At 38.3% G+C, this 10,682-nt stretch overlaps 1 protein-coding gene across 1 annotated transcript; it reads right to left on the bottom strand.

Moving 5' to 3' along the window:
• Positions 1–1,600: 1,600 nt before the first annotated feature.
• Positions 1,601–5,977, bottom strand: LOC140936367 (mitogen-activated protein kinase 4-like). The gene is made up of 2 exons (XM_073385833.1): positions 4,969–5,977; positions 1,601–3,317 (listed from the first exon to the last, which is right to left on the bottom strand). Exons 1-2 carry the CDS (start codon positions 5,819–5,821, stop codon positions 2,662–2,664), a joined length of 1,509 nt encoding a protein of 502 aa, XP_073241934.1. The 5' UTR covers positions 5,822–5,977; the 3' UTR covers positions 1,601–2,661.
• Positions 5,978–10,682: the final 4,705 nt, after the last annotated feature.

Genomic DNA, 10,682 nt, shown 5'->3' with positions numbered 1-10,682 from the left:
GGGAAATTTTATTGCCACAGGGCTTTGTGAAGATTATTTAAAGACATTTTTAAACCAAAAAACCTTCTGTAGTTGATCAATTTCAATACTCCAAATCCTGCCAAAAATATAGTTTACCGGGAAAAAATTGCAAAGAGATCAAAAAAGGAGAGAATTACTATTCATGAAATGCGAAAGAACTGCGAAGTGCAAGGTAAACTATAGTTGTTCTTAAAAGGGCAACATATGGTCAGGCTAGGGTAATGAGTGGAAAACCCTGATGGTAAACAAGCAGTATTAATTTTATATTAGTCTAGAAATACCACAGGTTTTCTATAAATACCGCTAGGAACTATTTGCGTGCACTGATTTCTATTTTCAGTCTTGACTTCCTTGTTTTTGTTGTTGTTTTTCTTTTTGTATTAAGTTCTGATTCATCGGAAGGATGAATCGTGAACCACTTTTTTTAACTACTTGAACTCCTAACTTATATAAAGTACTTTACTTCAAGTTTATGAAACTTGTCATCCATTTTCAAAAGGTAATGTATGATTATTACTTAAATCAGACTTTTAATGTAAAAAACGCATTTTTTGCGTGTGTCATTCGATGAAATACAAAGATAAATGCCCAGTATGTGAAATTAAGTTAATGAACTGAGATAGTTAAAAACAAATTCACAACCCCTTGCTATGAAATAAAATTCAGTACGAGGGTTCATTATTTATGATAATGTATTCTTTGGTGTAAAGTCATCACTCATGCCAGCGTTTTATTTACCATTTCTCACGAAGAAACAAAGAAAAGGCGCCTTCTTTCGTACTCTCCAGCGAAAAATAGTACCGCTTTTCCGTAACCTACTTTTAAAGAATACTGCATCTCTTTTTTTAAGAGTTTGGCATGAGGTTAATGAACGTCATTGCGGGAAGACCGACAGACGTAAGAGTGGTCTGCTCGAAATTTCTTTACCCTTGGATACGCTTCAACTCGCGCATACTGTGAAGTCTGAAAAGCTACCCCTTTTAGGTTGGGCCTCCCCGTATGTCCCACTCCATAGGAGTACTACCACCCCCTCCGGGTGCCAGTGCCTTTCAGGGGGAGCCTCCCCATATGTCCCCCTGTAGGAGTACTAACTCCCCCTCCGGGTGCGACTGTCTTTGTAAACACGATTTTGGAACGCTACAAGTTAAACTGAAAGGTCAAAAGGTGTCGGCAGAACAACAGTCATTCTCCCTTGTTTTTGCGAAATAGTGCCCCAGCTCCCAGGCTAACACATTCTCGTCCCCAGAGCCTGTCGTTTCTTAAGTCACATGGTCTGGACCGTCACAAGATATGGGGACGAGAATGAGGCTCTGAATACGGCACAGGCAGCCTGAACTCTCGAAAATAATATACTGCAAATGCCGACAATAGTTAAGAGCTCCCCTTTATCGGCGTTTGGGTAATTTTGCTTCTAGTGCCAGGTGGTGGAGGGTAAACAGCTTATAGCCCTACCTGGTTGTTCAAACCGGTGCTTAGTGGCTAAGTTTCACTGAAATCGAACCAAATGGTGATAAAGTCTAAGATCTGAGGACCCAGCAAGGAATGGTGGCAAGACAGTCAGTAATGAGAGACTTATAAGTCCGATATAAATACTTTTATTTTTTAAAAAAACTGCAGCATTACAGCAAATAATGGACAGTCTCTATACACAAAGCTCTTCAAATTATTACTAATGCACAGCTGAATAAATTTTTAACCGATTAAAAAACATCACTTTACAACAAGCACAAGACAATGCCTTTAAGTCAGGGCTTGTAATTATTTAGAAAATAATTTATTTATTACCAGCAATGTTAAATAGAATCCAAGGCTTACAATATCATATTAACAAGATTTTGCAAAAATAAGTACACAAGCATAAGCAAATTTTCTGTACAGAATAGCATTAAATTTCCGCCCACCTCTTTCCCAAATAAATTAATTTTGAATTTCTCCTTATAAATATTTGTCTCCTGTTTCATATTCCTTTCTTTTTCTTACATAAACTTCCCTTTTTGAAATATATGTAGTTAATATAAGAAATTTTAAGACAATCTGAATTGGTAAGGCTTCAATAATAAAACACAGATTTAATATTTTAGCCTTGCAAATCAATAATTGATTGCAATTAAGTCATTTTAGCTGTCCACACAACTAATATTTCAATCACGTCATTAAAATCACATCCCTTACTTCAATATAAATCTACTTTCAAAGCGCTCATTAGTGCCAAAACAAAATTAAAATGAACAGCTTAAAAGTTTTAAAAGAAATAAAAATAATTTCAAGAATTACTTTGTGAATTTGTCCTATAACTTTTAAAAACTGCAAAACACAACACTAGTTAAAAAAATGGGGATGAAACCTAACTAAAAAAAAACAACATCCAACTAAAACCCACCAAATATCAAACCAAATTAGTACCCAAGAAGAGTCTGAGAGATCTACAGATAAAGCAAAGTAACATACTGTACTATCAAAATACTGTACATTTTTTTGGAAAATATTTTTCCGTTTCCCCCTACCCTGTAAAAAAATGCTTTGAACTGAACCTATAAAACCGGAATAACATGGATAGAAAAAAATAAATAATAATAAACTGAAATGACCTCTAACCTTACATTCTTTTATTCTTGGGCACAAAACACAACTATGCTACTGTTAAAAATAACACAGACCAAATGGACCATTAAAGACATTTTTCTTACAAGTAAAATTGACATTTTCTTGAAGATATGCCTTTCCAAACACACTATCTAAAAACACTGAAGATGGTATGCGGGCATGTTGCAGATCAATAACAGTCTTTGCTGGATCTAAAATTTCTGTTGTTCCCTTTAAGGATGCTTGGATTTTAAATGCAGCAGACAGAGTTTCAAGTCCTTCTTTCTTGCTTTCTAATCCTAATCGTTCCACTACATCATCTCTGTACTTCTGTTCATAACGCTCCCCACTGAACGACCGCGCCTCAACATGATCGAGTATAATGGGATCTGATTCTCCAGAATCTGCCATAAAGTCTTTTAAGGACATAACTTCACTTGAACTGTCGGTTTCTACAACTACTTCTTTAGGCACTGGGGCATGTTCTGTGGTGTCTACAGAATTGTCCATGGAAAGGCACTCTTCAAATATCCAGCCTTTCAGCATGCATTCCTCATAATCTCCTATCTCATCCTCTATATGCAGGGGTTCCAAACAGATTGGTTCATCACAAGGAAATGAATACTGGTGTAGGTACGGATGTGACAGAGCCTCCTCAGCACTGATTCTTTTGTCTGGGTTGAACTTCAACATTTTAACCAGCAGATCAAGAGCTGTAGGGAAAATAGAAATACAACGTCAATCAAATATTGCATCACTTCCACATAGGAATACAATAAAAGGTAAAATTCAGGAACAGGGAGTTCAAGCAACCAGAGATGGAAGAAAGAGAGGCCCAAAAAATTAAGATCATTCATAATAACAAAACAATGCCTCTAGACTGGTTTAGCAGGTTGGTACATTTCTCTGCTGTTCACCACAAATTATCAAATTCAAACTACCCAATGCAACGTTTTACGAGAACTGAAAGCGGTGTTTAATTTCAATGTTTTGAACTCGAGCACTTTCTCTAGAAACTCACTACCTAGGAATTCAGTTCATTTATTTCAAGGTAAAGAGGGTGTGTTGTGTATACAAGTGCCCATTTCCTTGGTGTTGCTGTTGTACTAAATTGCTGGTCCTCCCCTTCTAGTTTTAAGGTTATTACGTAAGGGCAAGAACATTACATCTGACTTGCTGTGTGCAAAACAAAGAATTACTTCGTCTTTTATGTTAGCGAGAGTGCTATGATACAAAATACTAAAAATATCGCAAGTGTTGCGCAGGCTTGACAATATTTTTAAGAGATGTTCCTGTTGAAGCTTGGAGAACTTTAACCGACAGCTTTCTTAAGTGGATGTTTTTATTACTCCCGTCATTGTTTGGCTAATGCATGATATCTAGCATGAAAGAACCACCTCTAGAACAATCCCTGCTATTTAAGCAATGTGTCACGCCATATGTGTTCGTTTCAGATGCGAGCATTCTTGTCTCAGAAGAGGTCGGTCAAAAGATTCAACGAATTAATTGTATGAATCTTTGTTATTCCACTGATCGTTATGCAGAACGCGGCAGTAGCTTTTAGCGTCTTTTGATACTGTGTCTTACTTGTTAATAATAATAATTTCGATTAACACCTTGAAACAGAATTCGAAAAATACTTTTTCCTTACTTTTGAATCAACCGATAACGTGACAGATTCCCTAATAATGGATCGATTTGTTATCCATCGCGTAAAAGCACGAATGAAGACATACACGTCAACGTAAGGCATAAACACGGCTTTTACGCGCAAAGCGATCTGTAAGAGGAAATTTGTTTCATCCGTTTCGTATGGTACAAAATCACACCGCTACGCTAGAATTTCACTTATTGCGGTAATATGTAGATTTCGCTGCGGTTCGTTGAATTTTTAACTAATAGCTAAATTTAGAAACAATTACACGAAACTGAAATTTACAGAAGTCAAGAAAACCCTTTCTATTTCTTTCCAAACGGAACAAATAAGAGTCGAAAACGACTGAAAGAAGAAATATCACGATATGAGACATTTTTAGCCCACGATATTCTTTTGTTTACAAAGTGCTTGACAATTCTTATGAAATATTAATAGGGTACCAAAGTACAACTCTCGACTCGGTACATGCTAACTCGCACAACCTAAATTTTAGTAAAATTCAAGAATTACCCAATATTGCAGTTTGACCACAAAAAAAAGGTTTATTATACGGGTTTGTGAAACAGAAGGAAGGAAAAAGCTAAAATTAAAGAAATAGATAATCGTTAGAAAACAAGGGCGTTGCGGGTGTCCCGCGTTCATTTTGCGCGCATAATAATGAACTCAATGTTTACATGGATTTCAACCAACAACAAAACCACCTTTACCTTGAATATCTACGTAGGAAAACTTGCTTCCTAAGGGCGATCCTTGATTTTCTGTCTTCGCCATTGCCGTCTTTTCAGGAATTTGGGGTCTAAGTTTTAACCACTCTTCCTCCGTGAGGCAAACAGAGTCGAGGATCAGTTCGAGTTGGTCAATTTCATGCTGCCCTTCGAACAAGGGTTTACCCAACAGCATCTCGGCAAAAACACAACCAGCGGCCCAGATGTCCACCGAACTATCGTAAATCGAAGAATTTAACAGCAGTTCAGGAGATTTATACCATAATGTGGATATACCGTGCGTGAGATAGCCGTTATGCGAATAAGCCGGGTCTAGAATTCGAGAACGGCCAAAGTCGCCTATGGTCAGCAGAAGAGTCTCCGAGTCTACTAAAATATTGCTTGGTTTAATGTCTCTGTGAACTACATTACTAGAATGAATGTATTTAAGTCCTCGGAGCAGTTGATACAAAAACAGTTTAACGTAATCTTCTCGTAGCTTTCCTTTGCTTTCCAGAATGCGATGAAGATCGTTATCGAGCAGTTCTTCTACAAGAAAGAGTTCCGTTGCCTCTTTGAAATTTTCTGCCGCGCCGTCTTGAAACGCATAGCCCTCGGAGTCCACAACTTTTGTTAATTTCAATATATTTTCGTGCTCTAATTTCTTCAAGATTTTAACTTCTCTCAGAGCTGTTTTACAACTCATTCGGTCTCGAACAAGAAGTCTTTTCAGGGCAACGCGTTGGTCTGTTTCCACATCGATCGCTGAATAGACAGCGCCGCTGCCACCGGTTCCCACAAGTTTCGTGTTCGTGAAATTAGGACCAAGAAAATCGGAATTCGCTTCTTCTGACATTGTAGTAGTCTCGATCTATGAAGTGTGTTCACCAAAACTTCAGGGTGAAATGATTTAGGATTAGAAGGAAATACTTATTTCAAAGGGCGACATCGTCACATGTGAGGTAAGGGATAGCTCTTTCCTGTGCCCCCGCCAAAAATGTTTTACCTTGACATCGGTTGACCAAGTTTTTTTACCGGTAAACGCAGTTGCGACGGCAATATTATACCACGCGTGATTGGCTATTACATTTATGGTTTAATGTAAGAAGGCCTGTGATTGGTCGGATCACGCTCAATTTACTTCAAAATCAATCATATCACATGCTCTTTCACATGACAGGGCAGTGGGTTGCATCAGGTGTTCGGAATAGTAAACTTCTGCCTTTGACTCGCGACACCTTTCTATTACATAACTGAAACTACAACTTACGGCGCGTGCAACGCAGTATAGGTGTCAAACGTGCGCCACTTTAAATGTGTTGTAATATACTGTATTTATTTTTCTAAGGAGAAATACTTCGTGAGTAAGGCAAAATTATCTGTCCGTGCAAAGAATGGTCAACATACGAACGCACGCAGCAATCGTGCAACGTCATGAAGCTGTAGGAAATTTTTGTTTTGACACACGCAGGGCAACTCTCTTTATTAGTTTATACCGGTACTTGCTTTGCTCTATCTTATTATTTCAATATCACTCAAAAGGGAGCCATTTTCTTAATCTTTGACAATTTTTTTTTCGCTGGAATATTAAACTGTAAATTTGTCACGATTTTCCATCGAAAACTTGCACTTTAAAAATGTCTTTAGAGTTACGTTTGACATGCGTGGGAGCGCGACTGACGAACGCGAGTGACGACGAATGAAAGTAGATTTGCATAAAAGTATAAAAAATTAAAGGAAGTTGGATTCTACAGAATCGATCGTACTTAACGAATGACGTAGTCTTCTAACCGACTCAGGAATACCTTATAGCTTCCCGTCTGTTTTGGCCAAGAATCGCACTGATCACTGCAAAGTAATGTGAAGGAAGGAAAGTCGCGTAAAGACCTAATAAGAAGTCTGATAAATTCGTTGTATAAACTCGAGGTGGAAAATATCACCTGTCGAAGTGACTGTATTCAAATTTAGCACAAGTGATTAAAAATTTACCAGTATTTCTAAAAAAGAAATAAAATAAAAACAAAAAGGTAATAAAAACGACCTGAAAATACGCACTGATAATGAAAACTTGGGCCAAGGCCACGACTCAGCCCTAAGGCAGTACCTAGTCGCAAATCGCGAGAATAGCCAAAATTTTCAACGCGAATGTACATTCCCAGCTCTCTTACCACAAAGGGAAATGTTTTAATTTTAGAAGCTAGCCACAGGAATGACTTTGAGACCGCATAGCCACTAAGAAATAGTGAGATGGTTGTCGGTTTTTCTGGATAATACTTCAGATTTTAAATATGTTCGACAGTCACATCGAGCTTAGCTAGAGAGCTGAGTGCTACAATATTTAAAAAGTAAATTAAGCTTCAAGTAAAAAATGAGAAGTAATCCGCATGTGGGCGGTTTAGTTTTCTCTGAAGATGAAATAATCATATTTCCGGCAAAACATGTAATCTCCTTCGTGTGCGGCTATTACTGTGCCATGCCACAGACATTCAATTACTAGTCACATGTCGCCCAGCGATACTTTGTTCATTGTTTTTAAACGGCTCGCTTCAAGACTTTCAATATTCATCTCGAGACTGCATCTACGCGCCAAGGGTCGTTGATTACTCTCAAACCTACCGAAAATATAATTTTAGTTCTTTGACGTAAGTTGCGATCAAAATTAAACACGATCATGATGACTCAAAGTGACTGACTTATAAAATGACGAATGACTCTGCAACAACATAAAATATCAAGATATTCACTAAATTTATCACTTAAACTTTTAGGACTGAGACTCCAACATCACTACTTTTTCATCGATAGTAAAAATGCGCAAAGACTAAAATTAAAAAATATGCTCCGTGATTTTTACAACTCTATGGCTGGTCGCCATTAGCGGCCTTCGCCAAAGTTTTCTTTAAAACTCGCACAAGTGACCTCGCCTGCTCGCGGGCTAGGTGCCTACTTATTACAACACAACAGTCGCTTTCCTTGTTGTAAAAGGTGGCGAGTCAAGCTGCGGAGGGATATCAAAACCCGACTTTCTGTCTATCTTCCAGTAGCCCGTGTACAGCTGCACCCGTCCCCCTTCCCCTCAAGTTCGGCTTTACACAGGCTATCTTCCAGAAGATATACCCTTTTATGTTTTGAGCGCTATAACCTTTTGAACAACGAACGGTTCAGCGTCAGGCTTTCGTTTGGTACTGCTTTGACTGACAAGAGTCTGGATTCGAAAGCTAGACAGACCAAAAACCAAAATGAATTTAATAAAATTGGCGGCTTAACCGCATGTATTATTGAAACCACCCCCGCTCGATCCGCTTGTCATTATATCAAAGCCGCAAAGATATCAGGTAAAAGAAATTGGCTTCAGTGTGCTGTGTTGACGTTAATTATGAGTACCTTTATTCATTTTGCTGGATATTTGGCTGTAGTTTAAAAAGTACATGCCGTGAGAAATGACTGTAAGATTTAAAAAGATTCTAAGATTAATGAACAGACTCTAATCATGAATATTGATATCACTGATGGTATTATTAATTGTATTTGAAATATATTATTAATATAAATATAGCCAACTCTAGTAAAAAACTGTAGCTTATGACTATGATTACACAATAGTAAATATATTCTTAGCGAGGAAAATAGAAAAATTACAGTCTTTTAAGTTCCATTTCACTATTGAAAAATAACGCAGAAATTCATGCCGGGAAGTTTTTTGTTGAAGAAATGAGCCAGTTTTACAATAATATTTCCTAAAATGAACTCGCCACAGACGTCCTTCAAATCTGAGCTGAACCTCAAGCTGTTGCCCAAATTGTCTTCGTGAAAATTACAAAACTCAAACAATCGTCACATCTTCCCTCTAAAACCCCGAACGTTTTATGGAGGGCGTGGTTAAATAAACAGTTACCGAAGAAAAGATGACCTGTAGAGTGTGTGAATTGAAAAAAAAAAAAAAGCCCGTTTAAGAAGCCCTTGCTAAAACTGGTTTTTAGGTGGAATAGAGTTATAGAATTTCCTTAAAGGGGTCTAACATACGGTCCTATCGAAGGTTTATATATGTCTGCCTAAAAACAACTGGGCCAATAACTGGTCAAATGACTGAAGGTTTATTAAGGAAAGTTCATTAATACGAAACTTATTTTCCACCTTCCTAAAATATGGATTTTTATAGTCAAACCAGTCTTCCTTCTTCGCGGGGTCCGAGAAAGGTAAATTGGTGCTGGTTACAACAACATTACGTTCTTGGCGTATTGCTCGTGCTCAGTATATATTCGAACTGAAGAGCTCTGGAGGCGTTTTGACTACAAGCGTCATCGGTCCCTAGCTCTAAGCTTGGCAAAGTGGTTTACTCGTGTGACACTAAGATCAATATCGCATTTTGGTTTGCGGTCAAACTTTCACTTAAATTCGCAAGGCAGTCTTAAATAGTCTTCTCTACTGAAAAATATTAGGGTCTATCTTTCTCAGTATCCTAATTGTTTCCCTGTCTGGCCGTCACCGTCTCTGTAGGCTGATCTTAACAATAGGATTTAAATAATGCTTGTCCAACAGAAATTTGCAAGTTATATTTTCTTATGGGGTCCAATCTAGTTTTTCAGTGCCTATTGCGGTCAGAAAGAGGTTCTTTTTTTTCACAGATAAACATTAAAAAGAGACAGAAAGTGGCACTTAACGGTCATCAAGCAACATCAAATTATATAATTTGGCTAATAAATGCCAATCTATAATATAGGAACAAACTATGTACAAAGTGTGGTACTCGTCTTCTTCAGACACCACGACGAGAACCAATATAAAATGCCAACACGCCAGGTGGTCAATCCTATATACTGAACTTTGTATTAGTTAAGAAGTATTTTTTCCGCTGGTGTATCTGATATATATCGGCGCCAACAAACAAGTTGAGCACTTCAGGAGATGTTGAATGTTTTTTTATATCCTGCTTTGGCAACACCGATACTGCACAGGTCAAAGTTAAATCACGTATGTTTCATAACGTTCTGGGGTCGCAAAGTCGAAACTTTGTTCGACGACCAACAGGCATAAGTACAAGGGGTTTAAGGGGTCCGCAGGGGGTCTGTGGCCGGAGCAATGGGGCCAGGGAACATCCCTAAAATCCCTGTGAGGTAACGGCCTGGGGTGTACACAACAAGAGGTAAACTTAATAAGGAACAATCCAGATGAAAAAGCGGGTAGCCTGCCAAGCGGGCGTTTTTGAAACGAAACTCTCAGAGGTATATTGTTGCACTGATGGCGGTCGCCATCTTGAAAGCAGTCAACCTTTCCCTCGAGGGACGGCAACGTCAAAGTTAACAGGAGAGCATTATTGTCCCGAAATAGCATCATCAGTTCACACTGCTTTGCAGAGTGGGGGGTTAAGCAAGATGCAACTGAAACGCTGTGAAAAGAAGAGTATAATACCTTTTGATTTTACCATAACCCGGCACTCAGCGTAGTCGGCCTACCCATTTTTTGAGAGAAAAGCCCTGGGGACGAGGTTGTCAGCGTAGTGGCTTCTCCACTCAGCATTGTTTCAAGGTCATTCGTGAAAACATGAAGGGAGTGTCAGACAGATTAACTGGTAGAAAATAGACATACCCCTTAGCAGGCACCAGGATACTAAAGGTTCGATTAAACACTACGCCGGCTTGATTTTGGCCATATAAGATAATACTATTTTTTAAAAAGTGTATGAAAAGTTCGGTTCAATGAAAAACGCACCGCGTGTA

This window comes from Porites lutea, chromosome 5 (genome assembly GCF_958299795.1).
Source record: "Porites lutea chromosome 5, jaPorLute2.1, whole genome shotgun sequence".
NCBI lineage: Eukaryota > Metazoa > Cnidaria > Anthozoa > Scleractinia > Poritidae > Porites > Porites lutea.
The sequence above is the reverse complement of the archived record's forward strand: the minus strand, read 5'-3'. Positions and strand labels throughout refer to the sequence as shown.